The 25857-nt window shown below is 44.8% G+C and overlaps 1 protein-coding gene across 1 annotated transcript in view; it reads right to left on the bottom strand.

The window, feature by feature from the left end:
* Window positions 1-25857, bottom strand: part of LOC126249791 (nose resistant to fluoxetine protein 6-like) — a 341698-nt gene that overhangs the window by 94527 nt on the left and 221314 nt on the right. The window contains exon 3 of the mRNA XM_049951478.1: window positions 918-1081. Within this exon, the coding sequence (XP_049807435.1) occupies window positions 918-1081 (164 nt within the window). The remainder of the gene's footprint in view (window positions 1-917; window positions 1082-25857) is intronic.

A 25857-nucleotide genomic window follows, 5' to 3' on the forward strand; every position in this document is an offset into this window, starting at 1 on the left:
AACCCATGCGGTTCATCACTGAGATCAGAAAGATGCCGCACTTTGTCGAATGCGCTGTCAAAATCAATCGCAACCACCGCGGCGCGGAGTCTGCACGCCGCTGCCAGTGCAATTAAATCGCGACATTCTCCTGTGGCCATTTGTATACTAACTGAGCCGCCCGAAGTTGTCTGTTCCGGGGATAAAATGCTAGGCAGGACCTTGCGGCATCGCGTTGCCAGTAGGCGTGTAAAAATTTTATAGTCCGCGTTAAGCAGAGTCAGGGGACGGTAATGTGTTATCGTCACACCTGGTGTCGGTTTGTGGATGGGTATAATAATTCCCGTGACAAATCTGAGCCACCGAAGATACAGATGAATAGCGCGACTGCAGGGACTTATCCGTTGCACACTTCCCGTGAGACCCACATTCCCAACTGTCCACAATCTACATTCGTAATGCACCTAATCGATATTTGCCCAGCCACTCATTACTCGCGCACACTAAGGTGACGATTCCCGTAAGAGTTCGGGCAACCTGTGCGCATTCACACAGACGAAGGTCAGTGGCTGGGTAGCCTTTAACTATATAGATTAAGATAGTAACTGTTCTCGAAAGAACAGACACCATTGATGACCGTGCAGCTTCTCTAGAATAAATGATAATTAATTGAAACCCTCAGCTGCCAACATGTATTGTTGATATACAAAATGGTTCAAATGGCTCTGAGCACTATGGGACTCAACTGCTGTGGTTATCAGTCCCCTAGAACTTAGAACTACTTAAACCTAACTAACCTAAGGACATCACACACAACCATGCCCGAGGCAGGATTCGAACCTGCGACCGTAGCAGTCCCGCGGTTCCGGACTGAGCGCCTAGAACCGCTAGACCACCGCGGCCGGCAGTACGCAGCAGAGAGAAGCGTGAGTGCTTACCAGAGGCAGTAGAAGGCGGGCAGCGTCCAGAAGGAGAAGCGCGGGTCGGGGACTGGCCGCACGCGCTGCAGGGACGCAGAGGGCACCAGCGCCGCCGACAGCAGAGCCGACGCGTTGTCCGAGCAGGCCGCGGGCAGGCACAGCCCCACTCGCAGCTGCCGCGTCTGCCAAAAATACATGTCTCACTCTACTGCTTACATGCTCTGCCTGAATCGCATTCTGAAATGGAAATGAAATGAAATATGTTTATCTATAGGGATCAGTGTGGAGAGAGGGGGGGAGGGGAGGGGGAGGTGAAATCGAGGGAGATGCAACGACATGAAATGATATCGGTGCAAACTATTCAGATAGGCCGGACAGCCAATGTAATCAACGCCGCAGTTACAACAGAAAAAATGTGCGATGCCGCTTACTTTCGAATTCTGTGGTGTGCGTACTGTAAGACCTTCGGTACACACACCATCAGATTATTTGACTTGTCGCTCTAACGAAGTAGGCGAGTGTCAGCAATATGTCTCGTTGTCTTATCGTGGCGTGTTTATCTTCTGCCGTTAGGTCAGACGATAGAAATGCCACTTGCACGCTTAGAGTAGCAGATTGACGGTGACCAACTTTAAACAGAACTTTATTAACTTTCACACACATTTATTAAAATAATAACAATCACAAACCTTACTTAACTTGATTCTGGATGCTATTTACAATTGACAATCTGAAGTTCCTTTGGTCTTGGTACGTTAATCATATTCTCACATATCTCTGATACTTGACAAAGTGTCTATTCATTTATCTTCATGGCTATGTACAGGAATATGATAATCTTATTAGACGCAGACTGAAACTTGACTATAGACTGGTACAGACTAATGCAGACTGACTAATCGGAGGTCTGTACACTCGTTATAATACCTCGCGCGTTCAGGTATCACTGCGCGAGTGTGATCCGCGAGGAGAAACGGTTCTACGTTAGGATCAATCTCATTGGCTGCGTGACATTAACACGCAATTCGGCGGAAGCAGAATTTGGTCCGTCTCTAAGACAGCGCCATCTCGTAGTGCGGAGACGGACGAGCGCTGCGCCTGCGCTGTTGTGCTTAGCGGGGCGCGCTCTACTGGGAAACTTGTGTACGCGCTGACTACGCGGAACTATGTACACGAGTTCTTTCATTGCTACTAACGAGGAAAACGATAGTATTCTCTCCCTAAAGGAATTAAATTGAAGTATATGAAGATGGTATCTGTTCTTTCGGACATGTCCGAAAGAACAGATACCATCTTCATATAGTTAAGGCTAACCGGCCATTGACCTTCTTCTGTGCGGATGCACACGCATTGCCCGAACTCTTACGGGATTCGGTTAGATTGTCTGCCGCGAGTAATGAGTGTAATGGGCAGGGGCACTACGAATGTAGTGTGTGGACATTAAGTTGGGAATGTGGGTCTCACGGGGAGCGTGCAAGGGATAAATCCCTGCAGTAGCACTATCCTCTGTGCCCTCGGTGGCTTAGATGGATGCCGGCACGGTAGCTCAGAGTGTTCGGTCAGAGGGCTGCTCGCCCTCCATATTTAAAAAAAACTGAGTGAAGGAATCAACGATCAACTTGACCGGATGTATTGTAACGTCCGCCCAGACCAGACAAAACGAACAATACCGAACAAAAAAAAAAAGGATGGATAAAGCGTCTAGCGTCTGCCATGTAAGCAGGAAATCCCGGGTTCGAGTCCCGGTCGGAGCACACATTTTCAACTTCCCCTTGATGTATATCAACACCTGTCGACAGCTTAGGGTCTTGATTTAATTATCATTTCATTAAATTTAAGTTTCCCCCAGCTGAATGATTAAAAATTTGCGTAATAATGCTCTTCTTCGCTCGTCTAAGTAAACTAAGTTTCTTAACCGTCGTAACTTTTGGTAATGATGTCTATCTTGTCTTGTTTAAATAAAATGTGTCTCTCTGAACAGCTGACAGACCCCGAAGGACAGGTTCAGTTGCCTAAGAGGAAACGTCTCTTCTATCCCTCGCCCTCACAGGCATCTTTACTTCGCGAAGTATGAGAGTTGTGTGCGTAAGTGTATCTGTGAAGTGTAGTTGACTGTAATGTGTGTGTGAGGGATGTACTGTCACGTTCATGTTGGACATTATGAGAGGTAAATAAATAAATGTCGTGTGACTAGGGCCTCCCATCGGGTAGACCGTTCGCCGAGTCTTTCGATTTGACACCACTTCGGCGACTTGCGCGTCGATGGGGATGAAATGATGATGATTAGGACAACACAACACCCACTCCCGGAGCGGAGAAAATCTCCGATCCAGCCGGGAATCAAACCCAGGCCCTCAGGATTCACATTCTGCCTCGATGACCACTTTTTTATCTCATTTTGTTTGATATTGTTCGTTGAATTTATTCGAGGCGGACGTCCGATGACACCCATTTAGATTCTTCGTTGATCCATTCACTCAGTTGTTTTGTTACAGAGGTTAGCTAACCCTCTGAGCTACCGTGCCGGCTGCCACTCAGCTACTGGGGGCGGACATTATGAGAGGTGGGAGATACCGGCAGATAACCTACTCTTCTCGACTAGCACCAAAGGCCGGCCGCAGTGACCGAGCGGTTCTAGGTGCTTCAGTCTGGAACCGCGCGACTGCTACGGTCGCAGGTTCGAATCCTGCCTCGGGCATGGATGTGTGTGATGTCCTTAGGTTAGTTAGGTTTAAGTAGTTCTAAGTTCTAGGGGCTGATGACCTCAGAAGTTAAGTCCCACAGTGCTCAGAGCCAGTTTTGAGAACAACGAAAAACATCCCCATGCCGTAAAACAACCCCTTCCATACTTCATTGCTAGCACTACACCTAATGACAGACGGAGCGAGGTGGCGCAGTGGTTAGTACATTGGACTCGCATTCGGGAGGACGACGATGTCCGGCCATCCTGATTTAGGTTTTCCGTGATTTCCCTTAATCGCTTCACATAAATGCCGCGATAGTTCCTTTAAAAGGGCACGGCCGACTTCCTTCCCCATACTTCCCTAATCCAATAGGGCCGGGTAACGTTTTCCAGGCACTTGCAGAATCCAGATACTTCCGTCGGATTGCCATAGAGTATAGCGTGATTCATCACTCCAAATCACTCATTTCTAGTCAGTCACTATTCAAATGGTTCAAATGGCTCTGAGCACTATGGGACTCAACATCTTAGGTCATAAGTCCCCTAGAACTTAGAACTACTTAAACCTAACTAACCTAAGGACATCACACACACCCATGCCCGTGGCAGGATTCGAACCTGCGACCGTAGCAGTCCCGCGGTTCCGGACTGCAGCGCCAGAACAGCACGGCCACCGCGGCCGGCTCAGTCACTATTCAGTGGCACTGTTCTTAGCACTCTTTTTAGCTCCCTACTTACGGTCATTGTACTGTCTGGAATGCTGGTAGCACTTTAGAGCTCACGAGTGATTTTAGAACCACCCTCCGCAATGCTCCATGGTCCCTATACGTCAGTATATGAAGTCTCCCTTGTCTTCATTTACCTGTAGTTGTTCCTTCGCGTTTCCTCTTCACAGTCACGGGACCAACAGTCGACTGGGCGTCTTTAGAAGGAGTAAAATGTCCCAGATGGACGGACGGTATAAGCCACTTCTCACTTTATCCTTTGTGTCTTGTTACCTTGTATTCGACCTAAGTGCCAAATAACATACCAAACTATTTTTCTCCTTTAATACAGCGTTTTTCATTGTTCAAATAATTTTCATTAAAATTAAATGAAATTCATGTGTCATAATTTGTTGGCAGACCCTCAAGAGGGATGTTCAGCCACCTTTTTGCAATTTCTTTCGGTTGAACGCCAATTCGGAGTCTTTCGCACAATTAACCTGTCCCAGTAATTATAGCAGGGAAACGGGTCCTACATTTTAAAGTGGAATCCGAACGACGTGTCGTCCCTGGCATATTTTCACAAAAAAATGGTTCAAATGGCTCTGAGCACTATGGGACTCAACTGCTGTGGTCATAAGTCCCCTAGAACTTAGAACTACTTAAACCTAACTAACCTAAGGACATCACACACATCCATGCCCGAGGCAGGATTCGAACCTGCGACCGTAGCGGTCGTGCGGTTCCAGACTGTAGCGCCTTTAACCGCTCGGCCACTCCGGCCGGCATATTTTCACAAACATTGAAATGTGAAGGCTAGCTTAAAGACAGATTGAAAATAAATCGCGCGCACTGTATCACTAGACCACCAAACCGGTAACCTACATTCAAAAATGTTTCTTATATATTTACTTTGTCATACATACACAGGATTTTTCTTCGTGCAAGTGCTGTAAAAACTAAAGATCGTTTTCATATTTCTGGCGTTCCCCAGGTTAGGGTTATAGGCCCTTTGCTGTTCATTATCTGTATAAACGATTTAGGAGACAATCTTAGCAGCCGTCTTGGGTTGTTTGCATATGATGCTGTCGTTTATCGACTATTGAACTCATCAGAAGATCAAAACAAATTGCAAAAAGATTTAGAAAAGATATCTGTATGGTGCAAAATTTGGCAAATGACCCTAAATTACGAAAAATGTGGGGTTATCCACATTAGTGCTAAAAAGGAATTCGTTAAACTTCGGTTACACGATATATCAGTCAAATCTAAAGGCCGTAAAGTCAACTAAATACCGAGGAATTACAATTATGAACAACTTAAATTGGAAGGAACCCATAGAAAATGTTTTGGGGGAAGGCTAACCAAAGACTACGTTTTATTGGCAGGACACTTAGAAAATGTAACAGATCTGCTAAAGAGACCGCCTACACTAATCTTGTGTGTCCTGTTTTAGAATAATCCTGGGCGGTGTGGGATCCTTACCAGATAGGATTGACAGAGTACATCGAGAAAGCTCAAAGAAGGGGAGCACGTTTCGTATTATGGCGAAATAGGGGAGAGAGTGTCACTGAAATGATACAGGATTTGGGGTGGACATCATTAAAACAAAAGGAGTTTTACGTGGGGGCAGAATATTCTCACGGAATTTCAATCACCGACTTTCTCCTCTGAACGCGGAAATATTTTGCAGACGCCGACCTACATAGGGAGAAACGATCACCATAATAAAATAAGGGAAATCAGAGCTCGCACGCTATACTGCTATGTACTGCGCGCTATACGAGATTGGAAAGAGAATTGTGAATGTGGTTGGATGAACCCTCTGCCAGGCACTTAAATGTGATTTGCAGAGTATCCATATAGATGTAGACAGTTTTTGTGTCTCTCGTAGGAGAACACCCTTAGGAAAAATATAAAGTGTTCATGCAGTCTTCGCGTTATGCAAAGCAACAAAGCAAATAATGCAGTAAAGATTAGGAAGACACGAAAGCACAAAATGAACTATTACGACATGAGTAGACGAGTCGAGAACTGATCAGCTCCCTGTGTTAGTAGGCTATGGAGTCTCCCCCTCTCCCCCCGCTCTGAGCAGGCACAGTCTTCAGCATACTCAAGATTTTTAGATACTTCACTCGTCTCGATCAATTGATCATTGACGTCACCGATCCACTAGTGACGTGGCTGGCGGTTGATTTACACCCTGCCGTGTGACGCGCACCCACCAGGAGTAGTCGATTTAGATAAGATAGTCCCTAGTGTAAAACAAGCCTTAACTTTAAGAGGTCGTGGCAATTAGGTAAGTGCAGAGGCTTCTGCTGACATAATCGCGGTTGTGGAAGATATGTTTCCTACTCTTCAGCTTAATTGGTAATTCCATTGCGATGGAGTAAACGCTTCAAGACCGTCACTAGCTACAGAGGATGAAGAAGATTAGATTTGCCACTGAAAAATTGTGTAAAAAATTGGATTGCCTGTGGAGGTGGACACCCTAACACGAATGGTATAATAACAAGATATTAGGATTCTACATTGATTTTCTTCTTCTCCTTGTTCATTTTAGCTTCTTGGATTAAGCTTTAGGTGTTCGTCGTCATAAAAGTACTGCTCATCACCCCTTAGGTGTTCCTACGTCTCTTCATGCGAATGTTTTATGAGCTAATACTACATTGAGAAGTCGTGTATTGACCATCCTTTGTACGTGTTCGTACCGTGTGTTGCGGTTTTTTCGCACTGCACATTCAATCGTTTCTGCTTCTAGTTCCTGTGACACGGTTTCGTTTCTTATACACTCCTGGAAATGGAAAAAAGAACACATTGACACCGGTGTGTCAGACCCACCATACTTGCTCCGGACACTGCGAGAGGGCTGTACAAGCAATGATCACACGCACGGCACAGCGGACACACCAGGAACCGCGGTGTTGGCCGTCGAATGGCGCTAGCTGCGCAGCATTTGTGCACCGCCGCCGTCAGTGTCAGCCAGTTTGCCGTGGCATACGGAGCTCCATCGCAGTCTTTAACACTGGTAGCATGCCGCGACAGCGTGGACGTGAACCGTATGTGCAGTTGACGGACTTTGAGCGAGGGCGTATAGTGGGCATGCGGGAGGCCGGGTGGACGTACCGCCGAATTGCTCAACACGTGGGGCGTGAGGTCTCCACAGTACATCGATGTTGTCGCCAGTGGTCGGCGGAAGGTACACGTGCCCGTCGACCTGGGACCGGACCGCAGCGACGCACGGATGCACGCCAAGACCGTAGGATCCTACGCAGTGCCGTAGGGGACCGCACCGCTACTTCCCAGCAAATTAGGGACACTGTTGCTCCTGGGGTATCGGCGAGGACCATTCGCAACCGTCTCCATGAAGCTGGGCTACGGTCCCGCACACCGTTAGGCCGTCTTCCGCTCACGCCCCAACATCGTGCAGCCCGCCTCCAGTGGTGTCGCGACAGGCGTGAATGGAGGGACGAATGGAGACGTGTCGTCTTCAGCGATGAGAGTCGCTTCTGCCTTGGTGCCAATGATGGTCGTATGCGTGTTTGGCGCCGTGCAGGTGAGCGCCACAATCAGGACTGCATACGACCGAGGCACACAGGGCCAACACCCGGCATCATGGTGTGGGGAGCGATCTCCTACACTGGCCGTACACCACTGGTGATCGTCGAGGGGACACTGAATAGTGCACGGTACATCCAAACCGTCATCGAACCCATCGTTCTACCATTCCTAGACCGGCAAGGGAACTTGCTGTTCCAACAGGACAATGCACGTCCGCATGTATCCCGTGCCACCCAACGTGCTCTAGAAGGTGTAAGTCAACTACCCTGGCCAGCAAGATCTCCGGATCTGTCCCCCATTGAGCATGTTTGGGACTGGATGAAGCGTCGTCTCACGCGGTCTGCACGTCCAGCACGAACGCTGGTCCAGCTGAGGCGCCAGGTGGAAATGGCATAGCAAGCCGTTCCACAGGACTACATCCAGCATCTCTACGATCGTCTCCATGGGAGAATAACAGCCTGCATTGCTGCGAAAGGTGGATATACACTGTACTAGAGCCGACATTGTGCATGCTCTGTTGCCTGTGTCTATGTGCCTGTGGTTCTGTCAGTGTGATCATGTGATGTATCTGACCCCAGGAATGTGTCAATAAAGTTTCCCCTTCCTGGGACAATGAATTCACGGTGTTCTTATTTCAATTTCCAGGAGTGTATATTCTGTTCTTGAGTAACATTTTGCTGTCGTAAACTTCATTTCTGATCTTACCCAAAGTTCTTTTTGTAGATAACCCCCTTGACCCCCCGCCCCCAGTTCGTTTCCATGACAAAGTATTAAAAGATCCTACAAGATCATTCTTTTTATAAAAAATTCTCTTGTTTTTTTGCCTGATTGTAGTTTTAACACGTTATAGACAGTGCTACATATCCTTAAATGTTTCTTATGAATATGAAAAGTTGTACCAATGTTTTCTGACTGCATTGGTATTGGCACATTGAATCTTCAGTTTTTCACTTCTTCAGGTGAGGCGTGGTTTAGCGCCATTATGAATCACAAAATCCTCATATGTACACTGAACAGCAGTTGCATAATATAAGCCTGCTGTTTGGTGTACAGTTAACCCACGCTGCCATTGTGTCGATGTTTTCTGGTGCTCTGATTCCGTTGGTATAGTCTTCTAATGATCTCTTTGATGTTTAAATTCCGTTCACCCGGAATGTCGAAAACACTTTCCGGAACAATTCTATTTTGCCTGTCCTATGAAATTCCTAATTCTGAGCGTAGAAAAAATTTAGCAGCGTATCGGCCGCTCGTGTTACACACCATTCTACAGTATTCTCGGGGTGAACACGCTACGTGGCTAGGGTATTATAATTCTGCGGTTCCCACCAAAGTAGCTGCTTTCCTTCTAGCCTTTATCACGTCGCTGTCGAGAAAGTCACAGTAAATGAGGATCGAGTTACGGAACTAAATGCGACGCGAAGCTATTTGAAGTAGAGTGCTAACCCGGCAGAGGCAAGGCTTAATTCCGCAGAGAACTGTTGCAAGAGTCATTTAGATTTCGCTCCATAATAACGAAACTACTGCAACTGCTGGAACTTTCAGGAGGATAATGCTCGTTAAGCTATTAGTTCTCTTATCGAAGCGACTCAATTACGAGGTATGTCTCAATGACTAAAAACCTTAGACATTGGCCTCTGCTTGAATATAGAGTACATTAATTTCGCAGATGATATTGAATTCAATTTTTTTTCACGTCGGATATAATTGATTTTCAAAACTAATTGTACCAGCAGCTCGTAGTCTAGTGATGCCGGCGCGGTAACTCAGCGTGTTCGGTCAGAGGGTTAGCTGCCCTCTGCAATAAAAAAACTAAGTTAATGGATCAACGACGAACTGAACGTCTTGCGACGTCCGCACCGAGCAGATGCAACGAACGAAAACGAAAAAAATGAGGTTGAAACAAAAAAAAAGTGGCTAGCATTGCTGTCTCTAGATCACGGGCTCCAGGGTTCGATTCCCGGCCAGGTCGGGGATTTTCTCTGCCCGGGGACTGGGTGTTTGTGTTGTCCTCATCATCTCATCATAATTAAGTTAGTGGCGAGACTGGAAATGGTAAGATTGGAACTAGTACGGACATTGACGACGACGATGTTTAGCGCCCCACAAACCAACATCATCGTCATCAAACTAATTATGGATGAAACGCTTGAAAATTGCCACAATCAGTCATACCTTCGTCTGTAGTGGTATAATGAGCTATAATTAGTTTCATGTTTATGCTCTCTTTCAAATGGAGGCGTATGCACTGAGGTGACAAAGTTATGGGATACCTCCTAATATCGTGCCGGACTTCCTTTTGCCCGGCCATGCCCACTATTGTTTTCAGAACAACAAGAAAAAGAATTTGTCGATCATACATTAATTCTTTTTATTTAACTTTGATACATGTCCAAAGATGAGCATACGATCTTGCAACCAAAAATAGTATGACGCATAAATCCAACGATGGAACGAAGATGATTGAACAGTTGTTTGGATCCACGAAAGCTGCAGTGGAGCAGATAATCAGGATTGTCACTTTACGTGAGAATTTTGTGAATAATTTTGTTAGTTAAATTATATTTGAATAAATATTTCCGGATCTTTTCTAACGAAATCTTGTTTTTCTATATTCCCATAAGGTTGGTATGAGTACCCTCTGTTACCCTACCAGTGAGGTAAGACCAGTGATTTGACTTTCTCTATAAAAGAATCTCTCATTAAAAAAGCGCTGAAGCTATAAACTTTCAGGAATAATATATTGTACGCAATTAAACAACGATTGGTTTTAGTCAACCAAACAACCTCTAGGTTAAATAGTTTAACTGCAAAGGACCTTGGAGTATTAGCTATCCGATCTATCACAACTTTCCCCAAATACCTACGTATTTAGTTGAATCTAAAACCCTTAAATTTGGATGATTTATTGCGTAACCGAAATTTAACGAAATTTTGTTAGTACTAATAGGGTATCAGGGCGGTCCGAGAGCCATTGAAACCGTAAAACGCCAGGAAGGCGTCTCGGGAGGCTGAACGTGTGGTAGGTGCAAAATACACTACTGGCCATTAAAACTGCTGCACCACGAAGATGACGTGCTACAGACGCGAAATTTAACCGACAGGAAGAAGATGCTGTGATATGCAAATGATTAGCGAGCAGCAATGTCGCGATAAAATAAACCGCAATCGCGATAGGCTACAATCCGACCTTTATGAAAGTCGGAAACGTGATGGTACGCATTTCTCCTCCTTACACGAGGCATCACAACAACGTTTCACCAGGCAACGCCGGTCAACTGCTGTTTGTGTATGAGAAATCGGTTGGAAACTCTCCTCATGTCAGCACGTTGTAGGTGTCGCCACCGGCGGCAACCTTGTGTGAATGCTCTGAAAACTTAATCATTTGCATATCACAGCATCTTCTTCCTGTCGGTTAAATTTCGCGTCTGTAGCACGTCATCTTCGTGGTGTAGCAATTTTAATGGCCATTAGTGTAACTGCGTAGAGATGCAGACAGAGCAGTATGAGGTGATCGGTCTGGTGGCTTGTATCATGTCGCCTGAGTATTCTGTGGTCCTGCCAGAGGGATTTTCAGAGGCAGTATGCTGGCTCGCATGACTACACGTTGTGAGGCCCGCTAGGTAGGTCCTCTCATCACAGTTCTCGTGTGTTCGACCTCTCACTTTTTATTGCTCAGGGTCAATAGCCACGCAGGTATCTTGTGTAAATTATTTTTAAATTCGCACTGATCTGCTAACGAGGTTAGAGCATCGCCTGCAAACAATCTAAGTGGGCTGCTCCCGTCATTTCCTAAATCATTTGTGTTGATCGGGGCCTCTCGCATACGGAAAATCGCGTGCATGCAAAGCGAGGTGCAGAGAGTGTTTGCACGGTGCATCGGTCCAACTCGGCTTCATTCGCCTCAACTTGGCTTGCGTTGTGAAGTCGCCGTGGTGCGCTGCCGACTACGTTGATAGACGGTTTATTCAACACTGAAATAGATAAGCGCAAGACGGTTATACAATAACGGGACAGCCTGCTCCGAAAAAAGCAAAGACTTCCGAAAGTCCACTTAAACCGCTTATTTCATTGTTAGATGTGCCGGCCGGTGTGGCAGAGCGGTTCTAGGCGCTTCAGTCTGGAACCGCGCGACTGCTACGGTTGCAGGTTCGAATCCTGCCTCGGGCATGGATGTGTGTGATTACTTTAGGTTAGTTAGGTTTAAGTAGTTCTAAGTTCTAGAGGACTGATGACCTCAGATGTTAAGTCCCATAGTGCTCAGAGCCATTTGAACCTTTCTTTTTTTGTTAGTTGTGACGATAGAGTCAAACGTCTAATCTGCGGTACAACAATTACTTGCGTAAGAAAATCGTACACTGAAAGAAACTATAGCAAAATGCATACAGAAAAGTGCAGTGAAAGCATAGGGGACGCCAGAAAGGAAGAACTGAGGGAGTTGCGAACTCTTGCAGAAAAGAATTCTGTATCCACAAATGATCTTTGTACCAGCAACTTAGCATGTTTATTTCGGTTAAAGGTCCTGCGAAACGAACTGAAGTTTGTTTTCATTCCTCTCAAACGTGTATTCGTTTTCGTTCTCGCTTGTATTATTCCTAACACAAACTTTCTTCAAATGGTTCAAATGGCTCTGAGCACTATGGGACTCATCTTCTGAGGTCATTAGTCCCCTACAACTTAGAACTAGTTAAACCTAACTAACCTAAGGACATCACATACATCCATGCCCGAGGCAGGATTCGAACCTGCGACCGTAGCGGTCTCGCGGTTCCAGACTGCAGCGCCTAGAACCGCTCGGCCACTTCGGCCGGCACAAACTTTCTTATACATAATTTAGGGCGAAGAAGATGTCGGGTGCTGCGAAAAGACCCTTAGAGCTAGTTATAAAATCGCTCTACATTTAGTACGAGCTGGGAAGTCGTTTATGGAAGGTGGAAGTTTTTTTTTTTTTTTTTTTTTTTTTTATGTGGTTAGGTCTTATGGGACCAAACCGTTGAAGTCATCGGTCCCTAAGCTTACACACTACTTAATCTAACTTAAGCTAATTCACGCTAAAGACGACACACACACACCCACGCCCGAGGGAAGACTCGAACCTCCGACGGGAGGAACCGCGCGGAACGTGACAAGACGCCATAGACCGCGCGGCTACTCTGCGCGGCTGAAGGATTATTAATAAAGCATATTTTGTTGAACGTAGTAGAGACAATGAATTCCACATTAGCTCCCGTATACAGTAGAATATCACTTTCCAGCATGACATTATCTCAGTGAATCAATAATGAATGACTAGTTGGTAGTCAAAATTGAAAACCTCCTAGCGAACTCCCTCGCATTTGATGAGTCCACGGATATTAGCGACACGGCTCAGTTACCCTTTCTTTTTTTTTTTTCTATCGTGGCGTGGACGACGACCTACATTTAACGAAAGAGAATCTGGATATAATTTCGATGAAGCACACTGTTATAGGGGCGGATATTTTAGAAGCAGTCCAAATGGCAGCTGAAGTAATAGGACTCCCTTGGGAAAAGCTTTTTTCCATAACCACAGACGGGTCGCCAGCAATGCGCGGTAAAATAAATGCGTTTATTGGCAGCCCGCAGCTCGTGGTCGTGCGGTAGCGTTCTCGCTTCCCACGCCCGGGTTCCCGGGTTCGATTCCTGGCGGGGTCAGGGATTTTCTCTGCCTCGTGATGGCTGGGTGTTGTGTGATGTCCTTAGGTTAGTTAGGTTTAAGTAGTTCTAAGTTCTAGGGGACTGATAACCATAGATGTTAAGTCCCATAGTGCTCAGAGCCATTTGAGCCATTTTCGTTTATTGGCATACTGTTGAAAAAGCTTAATACCAAATTTACCTTCCGTTCATTGTTCTGCACACCGAGAGGCTCTATGTGTGAAAGTCACCAGTCCTCAAGACGTGATGAACTATATTAGTTCTCACGGGCTCATTCATCGTCACCGATGCGCTGCTACAAAGACTCTGAGAAGCGCTGGTGTAGATCAAGAAATGCAGAGGGCCCATAACACTTCCTTAGAGAACCGGAGATATCACTTCTGTTTCACTCAATGACCTCCCTGTGTTGCACAGTGAACTTTTGTCACACGAAATCAGAATCCAGCCGCACAATAGGTATGCAATTTTGCTAGATGCTGCTTGTGAGGAACGGTATCAAAAGCCTTCTGAAAATCTACAAACATGTAATCAATTTGAGATACCATATCGATAGCATTCATAAGAACGATTTTTTTGATTCTGTGCTGGCTATCTGTCAATAGTTCGTTCTCTTCGAGGTATTTCAGAATGTTAGAACACGATGTATGTTCCAAAATTCTACTGTAAATCGATGTCAGTGGTCTATAATTCAGCAAACTACGTCCATTTCCTTTGTTATGTGTTGATGCGAACTGTGCAATTTTCCAGTTTTCAGGCGTGCATCTTTCGTCCAGCGAGCAGATGTATATGCGCTAAAAATGGAGGTATTTCATCAGCACAGTCCGAAAGAAACCTATCTGGCATCCAGTGTGGGCCGGAAGGCTCATCTTTATTGGGTGATTTAAGTTGCTTCGCTACACTTTTGGTATCTACTTCTAAATTACTCATGTTCCCAACTGTTCTCGATTCGAATTGCCGCGGGGTAACCGTGCGGTCAGGGGCGCCTTGCCACGGTTCTCGCGGCTCCCCCCGTCGGAGGTTCGAGTCCTCCCTCGGGCATGGGCGTGTGTATTGTCCTTAGCGTCTTAGCGTAAGTTAGTTTCAGTTAGATTATGTAGTGTGTAAGCCTAGGGACCGATGACCTCAGCAGTCCCACAGGAACTTACCACAAATTTCCAAATTTGATTCTAATTTCGAAAAACTTACTCCATCTTATATGGTGAAGAAGTTTCTGATAATCCTGTTTACTAAATCTACTTTACCGGCGCTCCTGTCGGTTGCATTAGCTACCATTGCTACCGAGCAGTGAAGGTATTGTGCCTTGCCTCAGGTCTGCGTCACATACGACGAGAATCTCTTTGGTTTTTCTGCCAGAATTCTAACCAGAAACTGTTAAAAGCATCTCACATTGAAGTCCGCGCTATATTTCGACATCCTGTAAAACATCGTCATTACTGCAAATTTTACGTTCTTTCACATCAAGCATGATTTCTGAACACTGTTAAGTCCTTGGCAAAAACTTCGGCTGAACCTATCTCCGGTTTTAGCCAGCTTTCAGTGCCTATAACTAAGAATTTTTAGCATATTGCAGCCTCGTCAGCAACTGTGATAGACTAATATATTGAAAAATCCGCCTCGGTTGCGAAAATTTTCTGGTCTTTACCCAAGTTTCGGCTATAATAATCTAGCCTTCTGCAGAAGCATAAAAGTACTATAACATGCCAGAGTAAGGCACAGTCAACATTAAAAATTAAACCCTATAGTACCGTGGTACCACGTCGAATTAAAACTACTTAACTGAAGTCCAGCCCCGTTAGTTCCTGTAACGATTCCTGCATCACTGCTTTCTATCAGAGTTGGAGCTCTGGTTCTTTTCCAACACAGCCACGACAGTTTACAACTACAGTGCCGATGTTTCCCAGGTCGATCCTCGTCATGTGTTTTACCTGAACCCTTTGAGACTGATCTCCTGTTGTATGTTTCCGGGATCCTCTACCAAAAAACCGTTCAATGTACTCCATACACCCCCCGGTACCCCTGTAGCCACCCCTGTGTGTGATGGATCCCTGATCCGTTAAGTGGAACTTGCAGCCTAAACAGTCGCAGAATGGTCTGAACCTCTGATTCACACCCTCCACTCGGCCCTGTACCATTGATCCGCAGTCTGTCCTATCAAAGATGCTTCATATTCTGAGCTCCGCCTTCACCCTGCAAGAAAGAGTCACTATCTTTATCACATCATATAGGCGCAGGAAACCAGAGAGAATCTCTCCAAATCCAAATCGACATATGTCATTAGCATCGACATGAGCCACCGTCTGCAGTTAGCTGTACCCGGTGCTACTCATGACATCCCTAATGGCCTCCATCATGCTCCTAATCTTGGAGATCCCAACTACCAATAATCTCAACCTCTGTGAAAGCCCAGACCTTCCAGACCGATGGGCTCCCTCAGAAACAGGGCAAGCGATGTGCTACTGGAATGGACAACCCTTGAGAAGTAGTCTGAAAGTGGTTCTATGAATCGTCTTCGAAACACTTAAGTGTAAATTGTAGAGTAATTGTGTAGATGTGAATAATTATTTACGTCCGCATCACATTCATGTTCATTAGACATTAAGAGAAGTGATTTTCATACAAGAACCGCATTCTACAATAGGTTACTAAATCGAAATCGGAAATTTTCGACGGCCATACTTTGAACTAATGAAGCGACTTTCGAAACTAATGGTGCGGTTGATATCAACAATGCTAACTGTCGATCAGAATAAAACTCTCACTCCCTTTAAGCCAGCAAGACAACCAGCTTGCCTGGAACGTAAGTATCTAATATGGACTTATCATGATAAAATTATTGGACATTTTTTGCTGAACATTTAAATGGACGACTGGTACTCTGAATCTAAGCTGATGTACTGACAGAGTTGATAGAAGGAGTTTCGCTAGCAGCACGGCTGTTAATGTCGTTGCAACAAGACGAACGTCCAGCACATTTCTCCTTGGTGATCACGTGTAGCTTAAATCAAATTTTTCCTGGTCTTAGAAGTGAAAGAGGAGGGCCAGTGACTTAGCCACCACGGCTACCAGATTTAAATTCTCTTTATCATTTATGATGGGAACGTATCAACAGTGTGCTGCAACGAGAGATGATATAGAAAGCGCGATTCGCGAAAAATAGCGGTCGCTCGCGGTTTCAGTGATACTTATGGGTACGCGAAGTGCACAAATACGGGCAGGACTGTGCTAGAAGCAAGGCAGAAAACACTTCAAACACCTATTAAGCCGAAACAGAACGAGATAATATTATATATTAATTTGCTGTAAAAATTAAAACTCCAAGTGAAATTTATTCTAAGTTATCAGAACAAGGTCAAAAAGTACCCTCACTATCCTACAAACTTAATTTTTTTTTCTTCAAGCGTTAATCAAACTGTCAGCTCAAGGATAAGTTAAGGCGTGAAACACAAAAAAAATTTTCTTCATACAAAATGTTCAGTTTTGGGACATTTTGGCAATGGTACTATTTTTTTCCCAAGTTCCCATTTTAAATTCAGAAGCTGAATTCGTTTCTCACTTGCCAGTATATTCCATGCAATGTAGGGATCGTTATTCTGTACACCCTTATTGCTGTGTTGCTAGAGGAGGCCGAAATGCACGCGTTTAATTACACGCAGACTGGCGTGAGGTCTGGAACAGGTCAGAGAAATAAGACTAGCAAAACAGGAGGTACTGGTAGAATACTTAACTTTAATCCACAATCGGTGTACCTCTCTCTTGACGGTACAGTAATAATAAGCTCAATATAAACTGGTAATGGCGCCTTGCTAGGTCGTAGCAAATGACGTAGCTGAAGGCTATGCTAACTATCGTCTCGGCAAATGAGAGCGTATTTGTCAGTGTAGCATCGCTAGCAAAGTCGGCTGTACAACTGGGGCGAGTGCTAGGAAGTCTCTCTAGACCTGCCGTGTGGTGGCGCTCGGTCTGCAATCACTGACAGTGGCGACACGCGGGTCCGACGTATACTAATGGACCGCGGCCGATTTAAAGGCTACCACCTAGCAAGTGTGGTGTCTGGCAGTGACACCACACTTATCATCCAGAGAGAGGTCAGAGAGGTCACAGTTCGTAGTAATTGACAGAAAGTCATCGAGTAAAACAGAAGTGATTTCTGGCGTTCCCCAGATAGTGTTATAGGCCCTTTGCTGTTCCTCATCTATATAAACGATTTTGGAGACAATTTGAGCAGCCGTGTCCGCAGCTCGTGATCGTGCGGTAGCGTTCTCGCTTCCCGCGCCCGGGTTCCCGGGATCGATTTCCGGCTGGGTCAGGGATTTTCTCTGCCTCGTGATGACTGGGTGTTGTGTGATGTCCTTAGGTTAGTTAGGTTTAAGTAGTTCTAAGTTCTAGGGGACTGATGACCATAGATGTTAAGTCCCATAGTGCTCAGAGCCATTTGAACCATTTGAGCAGCCGTCTTAGGATGTTTGCAAATGACGCTGTCGTTTATCGACTCATAAAGTCATCAGAAGTTCAAAACAAACTGCAAAATGATTTACAAAAGATATCTGAATGTTGCGAAAAGTGGCAGTTGACCCTAAATAACGAAAAGTGTGAGGTCATCCACATCTACATCTACATCTACATTCATACTCCGCAAGCCACCCAACGGTGTGTGGCGGAGGGCACTTTACGTGCCACTGTCATTACCTCCCTTTCCTGTTCCAGTCGCGTATGGTTCGCGGGAAGAACGACTGTCTGAAAGCCTCCGTGCGCGCTCTAATCTCTCTAATTTTACATTCGTGATCTCCTCGGGAGGTATAAGTAGGGGGAAGCAATATACTCGATACCTCATCCAGAAACGCACCCTCTCGAAACCTGGCGAGCAAGCTACACCGCGATGCAGAGCGCCTCTCTTCCAGAGTCTGCCACTTGAGTTTGCTAAACATCTCCGTAACGCTATCACGGTTACCAAATAACCCTGTGACGAAACGCGCCGCTCTTCTTTGGATCTTCTCTATCTCCTCCGTCAACCCGATCTGGTACGGATCCCACACTGATGAGCAATACTCAAGTATAGGTCGAACGAGTGTTTTGTAAGCCACCTCCTTTGTTGATGGACTACATTTTCTAAGCACTCTCCCAATGAATCTCAACCTGGCACCCGCCTTACCAACAATTAATTTTATATGATCATTCCACTTCAAATCGTTCCGCACGCATACTCCCAGATATTTTACAGAAGTAACTGCTACCAGTGTTTGTTCCGCTATCATATAATCATACAATAAAGGATCCTTCTTTCTATGTATTCGCAATACATTACATTTGTCTATGTTAAGGGACAGTTGCCACTCCCTGCACCAAGTGCCTATCCGCTGCAGATCTTCCTGCATTTCGCTACAATTTTCTAATGCTGCCACTTCTCTGTATACTACAGCATCATCCGCGAAAAGCCGCATGGAACTTCCGACACTATCTACTAGGTCATTTATATATATTGTGAAAGGCAATGGTCCCATAACACTTCCCTGTGGCACGCCAGAGGTTATTTTAACGTCTGTAGATGTCTCTCCATTGATAACAACATGCTGTGTTCTGTTTGCTAAAAACTCTTCAATCCAGCCACACAGCTGGTCTGATATTCCGTAGGCTCTTACTTTGTTTATCAGGCGACAGTGCGGAACTGTATCGAACGCCTTCCGGAAGTCAAGAAAAATAGCATCTACCTGGGAGCCTGTATCTAATATTTTCTGGGTCTCATGAACAAATAACGCGAGTTGGGTCTCACACGATCGCTGCACATGAGTGCTAAAAGGAACTCGTTATACTTCGGTTACACGATAAATCAGTAAATTCAACTAAATACCTACGTGTTACAATTACGAACAACTTAAATTGGAAGGAACACATAGAAAATGTTGTGGGGAAGGCCAACCAAAGACTGCGTTGTATTAGCAGGACACATAGAAAATGTAACAGACTTACTAAGGAGACTGCCTACACTACGCTTGTCCGTCCTCTTTTAGAATGCTGCTGCGCGGTGTGGGATCCTTGCCAGATAGGACTGACGGACTACATCGAAAAGGTTCAAAGAAAGGCAGCACGTTTTGTATTAGCGCGAAATATGGGAGAGAGTGTCACAGAAATGATACAGGATTTGGGCTGGACATCATTAAAAGAAAGGCGTTTTTCGTTGCGACGGAATCTTCTCTTGAAATTCCATTCACCAACTTTCTCTTCCGAATGCGAAAATATTTTGTTGACAGCGACGTACAAAGGGAGGACCGATCACCACGATAAAATAAGGGAAATTAGAGCTCGTACGGAAAGATATAGGTGTTCATTCTTTCCACGTGCTATACGAGACTCGAATAATAGAGAATTGTGAAGGTGTTTTGATGAACCCTCTGCCAGGCACTTAAATGTGATTTGCAGAGTATCGATGTCGATGTAGATGTAGTTTGTTTAAAACACATTTCATGCGAAAAGGATCAGGCCCACAATTTCCGACAAGAAGTGGCTGTACGTAGGTTTAAAGCACCCTATATTTTGATTTTAACTACAATCATTCATTTTATTTTTGGATGACAGCCACTGACTACTTCCTTAATTAAGTGCCAGCTTTCATGTGCACTCCTATAAATGACACAGAGCATAGCCAGAAAATCAGCGGGACAGATGAGGTATCTGGACCGGACTGAGCGAATGATTAATTGCTAATCCCAAGCGCCGTCCCCTGGTCGGTCACGATCCATGAACGGCCTCCATCGACATAATATAATGTGCTGTGGCCATTAGACCGGTGTTACAGCAAGTACGCCGGAAGGAGTAAATGAAATTCCAGTCCATTGTTTGCTTAATATGAAAATCTGCCTAAAATAACATGCCGGCAGCTAGCAAATTAGAAACGGTGGTAGCTTAATTTCAATTACTGTGTTCCCGGTTCAATTATCCTTGCAGATTTTTACGGGTTATTATGTAACAATTACGGGAACTGCATTACAAAGCTAAAGTCTAAGTCTTTCTGTCTTCCGTAGATGACAATTTTACGGTATTTTTCGTTAAACAAGGTAAATCTCAGAAGAGCTGAGCGTTCTAATTAAAAAGCGAAACCGTCGGAGACCCCGAGAATCAGTGATAGTGTGAGAGTTTAGAAAGCGAACACTTTTAAATTACCGCTCCTTTATTCACCATGTCGATACCAATTGATTTGTTACGTTCACTGTGTCACTTCAGCAAAAACTGGATTCATCCGAAGATTCTGTCTCAGCTCGTCTGTGAACTTTTTTTTTTTTTTCAATCATGCTGTAGGTACTCAATTACAAATATCATATACCCGAAACAATGAAACGTTTCACGTCAATGTCAATTTTGCTGTATCCGATGTTATGAGTGTGGCTTATGAAAACCGCTCAACCTCACTGACCCAAGATCTAATAAATCATTTTACCCGTGTGTTTTCTGTGCGACGGATGTCTTCTCTATCTTATTATATTTCCTCGATGCGTCAAAACTAGACGTATTGTTACACATCGCAATGACGTTCACGGATTGTTGATGACTGACTGCCAATCCTGTACACGAAATATTCAGTATATGAAAAAGGATATCTTGTTGTACACCATGAACCTCACTTCAAAAGTATTTTATTTGCCAAACCGGTTTTCGGGTATATAGCCCATCATCAGGCTCACCTGATACAGAGGATAAAAAGCAAATTTGTGCACTATATTTTTAAATATTCGTCGGATTTCTGTGTTTCTAGATCGACGATATATGCTGGGTCGTCAGGAACAGTTTGAAAAGCTGCGTAAATTCAAGCGACCCGCCAGATAAAATTACTGTCAGTTGTTCTCATAGCATAGCTGATAGAGCACGAGACTGCTAAGCCTTTGGCTCGGATTCGATCCTTACTATTGTCCCATGTCCAATTTTTGTATCGCTCTCTCGTTCGGTTTTAGGAAACGAAACGGATAGGCTTGGCGTCACTGAGTCTGGCGGGCCGCTTGAATTTGCGTACGCAACGACCTGATTGGCGAAGTTCAATGATAATTAACTCGGCAACGGCGCATGTTGTGTCTAGACAAGACAGCCTAGACACAATGAGAGGAAGCCGAAAGGCACGCGCTTAAACTCACGCAGGCTGGCGTGAGGTCTGTAACAGGATACGTAATGAATGCTATAAAGAAAAGTACGTAGCTTCTGGAATACTTAACTTTAATCCACATTTGTAGAACATCGCTCTTGATGATACATTAATAGAATCTCAATATTAATTGAATACGGCGCCTTGCTAGGTCGTAGCAAATGTAGCTGAAGGCTCTGCTAACTATCGTCTCGGCAAATGGAAATGGAAATGTCGTGTGGCTAGGGCCTCCCGTCGGGTAGACCGTTCGCCTGGTGCAGGTCTTTCGATTTGACGCCACTTCGGCGACCTGCGCGTCGATGGGGATGAAATGATGATGATTAGGACAACACAACACCCAGTCCCTGAGTGGAGAAAATTTCCGACCCAGCCGGGAATCGAACCCGGGCCCTTTAGATTGACAGTCTGTCACGCTGACCACTCAGCTACCGGGGCGGACGTCTCGGCAAATGAGAGCGTATTTGTCAGTGAACCATTGCTAAGAACGTCGGCTGTACAACTGGGGCGAGTGCCAGGACGTCTCTCTAGACCTGCCGTGTGGTGGCGCTCGGTCTGCTATCACTGACAGTGGCGACACGCGGGTCCGACGTATACTAACGGACCGCGGCCGATTTAAAGGCTACCACCTAGCCAGTGTGGTGTCTGGCGGTGACACCACAGCGCAACGTATAGAATTTTTTTCTCAACAATTATTTAGCACTGGAACCTCTCCTGCAACACCCTTAAAAGCCTTTTAGACTGTTCCTGACCACCCTGTATAACCACCATAAAGATTTTAACATTAACTGAATTTTCCGTCGGCGCTTGGCACAACATAATACTAAATAGGAAACACATGCTAATGTTCTATAAAATTGTAATTATTTGGTCACTAATCGCTTTTTGACGTCTTAGGTGTGAAATGAATGTCGCAAACACAGATAAAATGAGGTGCGATTGTTGACATGTAGATTTTTACATTCTCATGCCATGCAGAATTAGTTCCCTTTACGAAAAAGTAAAACTTTTCATGCGGGGATACATTTAACAAGAGATGAAGAATGAAGCTGAATTTACAATCTTAATCTAATATTTTTCTAACTGAAATCTAATTTAACACAGGACAAAAACGAAATTGAATTTTGTCATTTAATGCTAAACTGTCATGCTGTCTCATATATTTATTGATTTCCATGATTTCCAGTAGGGTCATCTTGAGCCCGCCTGGTTATCCGTGCGGTCTGACGTACTGCTTTCCGGGCGGGGAGGCGTGCCGGTCCCTGGCACTAATTCGCCCGCGCGGATTAGTGTCGAGGTCCGGTGTGCCGGCCAGTCTGTGGATGGTTTTTAAGGTGGTTTTCCATCTGCCTCGGCGAATGCTGGCTGGTTCCCCTTATTCCGCCTCAGTTGCACTATGTCGGTGATTGCTGCGCAAACACTTTCTCCACGTACGCGTACACCATAATTACTCTAACACGTAAACATTGGGCTTACGCTCGTCTGGTATGAGACGTTCCCAGGGGGAGGAGGGAGGAGGGGGGGGTGTCCACTGGGGGCCGCACCGCACAATAACCCTGAGTTTGGTGTGGGGCGATGGTGTGGTGAGTGGACCACTGAGGGCTACGGCGGGGACGAAGCCTCTCGTAGTTTCTAGGTCCCCAGTTCCATACAATAAAATAAAAGGGTCATCTTTCTGCTTTTCTTAACAGAATGTAAAACGTCAGAGTCTATATTAAATGCCTGGTTTTCAGTCAAAAGATATTCGGCAGGGGCTGAAACTTTCTTTTTTAACCTCTAACTTCTCTCAGGGTCACATAACCCAGCTATCACAGTAATATCTTATTGACAAACATATATTTTTCCATAGTGCTTGCATGTGATTTTACTCACACTACTCTGTGTTAAGGGCTGCAGCTTGTTTTAGCAATTAAATAAAAATTTTTGATGCTGTTTGTATTACGAAATGCAGGCCTTTATCTGCGGCTTTTCGAGGTAATCTGAAGTTTTGTTAACATGTGGGATGATGCACCAGTTTTTGTAACTAGTGACTGCTTCAAGTTTACCAGCGTACAGAGGTTGTATAATCTTTTCGAATTTTCGTTTTTCGTAGTATATTAACGATCAGCCACAGCGTTTGATGGAGACGTGCACAGAATTTAAGTAATCTTTTTTCCTACATTAGGGCATATGAAAGTGTTCTTGTGTTATTGACCTAAGTATTCAAACATTTTTTTTTGTTTCTCCTGCGTAATACATGCCACTGATGTTGAAGCTGTAAGCCCAAACACCGATTTGGCACATAAGTACGAGGGCTATTCCGAAAGTAAGGTCCGATCGGTCACGAAATGGAAACGACTATGAAAATCCGATAAAGCTTTGCACAGATGTGTTGGGTAGTGTCTCTAGTATAACCCCAGTTAGCATCACGTCGCTCTTCTCATTTCTGAGCTCGCAGTGAGTGCGTAAAGATGTCTAGAAAATAGTGTCTGCCGCCAAGTACGGGGGCCTGGTGAGAAATTTCCCCTGAAGCTATGCAGCTAAGATTACATAACTGTCGTGCTGTTTCGTCTTCAAGACAATTCTCAGCCGCATTCTGCAGGGGCAATGAAGATGCTCCTGCATCGTTTTCAAATGGAAATGTGAGATTACCCACAATACAGCCCGTAATTGTCTCCCTCTGAGTTTCAGCTCAGGTCACATGAACCGCTGGTTATGAAGACAACATTTCGGCACAAGACAACGAGCCGTAGGCCAGCGTAGAGAATTGGCGGAGAGCACTGGCGGCTGCCTTCTATAGCGAGGGTATGGGAAAGTTGGTACAACGCTACGATACACGTCTAAGTCGGGTCGGCGACTATGGAGATAAGTAGCTGCAAGGTGTATCTAACTGTTGCAAATAAAACATTTTTGATTTTTACCGTGGTTTCCATTTCGCGACCTATCGGACCTTACTTTCGGAATAGCCCTCGTACTTGAAAGCGCAGCGCATGGTGTGCATCAAGATGTGCTTTATCAGATACATACAAGATGCGGAGCAATAGGCATACAAGATTTTCGAATTCAGTATACTTTCATCACTCACTTTTTCCGTTTAATCTTTAATTAGAATCTCTCTTAAAAATGGCGATAGATTCTAGCCAGCACAATGAAATTTTTTTATAAATTGGTACTCTTTGTTATTTAACAATATCATACCAGAATCACGGAATAAAGTCTATTTATTATGTGGATACTTTAATGACCTGAGTTACTGTTCTAGTTTCGTCAATGTATTTTGATTCCACCATAGAGCAGAAGTATCTTATTTCACAGCACATTGTTCCCATTCAATGCAGTTCGAGGAGATTCCGTTACACTCTAGATTAATTAGGGATTCGTCCATCCACCTACAAAACAGGGACCGATGACCGTAGCAGTCTGGTCCCTTTAATCCCACAAACCAACCAACCAACCTACAAAACAAAAGCAATTCAGGCAAACAAAATATTTTCATCTCAATTCTTCTGTCGTAAGGTACTGGCAGTTGTTTTTGTTGAAACAAACAGACTGAAAAAATGGTTCAAATGGCTCTGAGCACTATGGGACTTAAAAGCTATGGTCATCAGTCCCCTAGAACTTAGAACTACTTAAACCTAACTAACCTAAGGACATCACACACATCCATGCCCGGGGCAGGATTCGAACCTGCGACCGTAGCAGTCTCGCGGTTCCGGACTGAAGCGCCTAGAACCGCACGGCCACCGCGGCCGGCTAAAACAGACTGAAACCTAATGCCATAAATGTATGTTGATTTAGGTTTATATCCATAATTCGCAAAGTAACTACATGGAAGAGAGTACTTCTCATTGTACCACATGTGTATGTGAGGGTTTCTTAGAGTTTCATTCGAGCATGTGGCGCATGGCGAATGATATTTCAAATGCCTCTGCGTGTAATTAGTTTAATCTTGTCTTCAAGGTCCGCACGGAAGAGATACGTACGAGGCTGTAGTATATTCCTAGTTTCTTCTCTTAATATTATTTCTCGAAACTTGATAAATAGGCTTTCGCATACAGTTGGTGTCTGTGTTCAAGACTCTCTCAATTCAGTTTTCTCATCATTTAAGTGATGCTCTCTCATGTATCAAACAAACCCGTGAACATTCGCACTGCCTTTCCCTATCGTCGTACAATTCGATACACGCTGTTCCTCGTATTTGCTGCAGGTTTTAACTCTTGAGCAATATTCTAGGATGGG

Source organism: Schistocerca nitens, chromosome 3, assembly GCF_023898315.1.
Source record: "Schistocerca nitens isolate TAMUIC-IGC-003100 chromosome 3, iqSchNite1.1, whole genome shotgun sequence".
In the NCBI taxonomy this organism is placed as follows: domain Eukaryota; kingdom Metazoa; phylum Arthropoda; class Insecta; order Orthoptera; family Acrididae; genus Schistocerca; species Schistocerca nitens.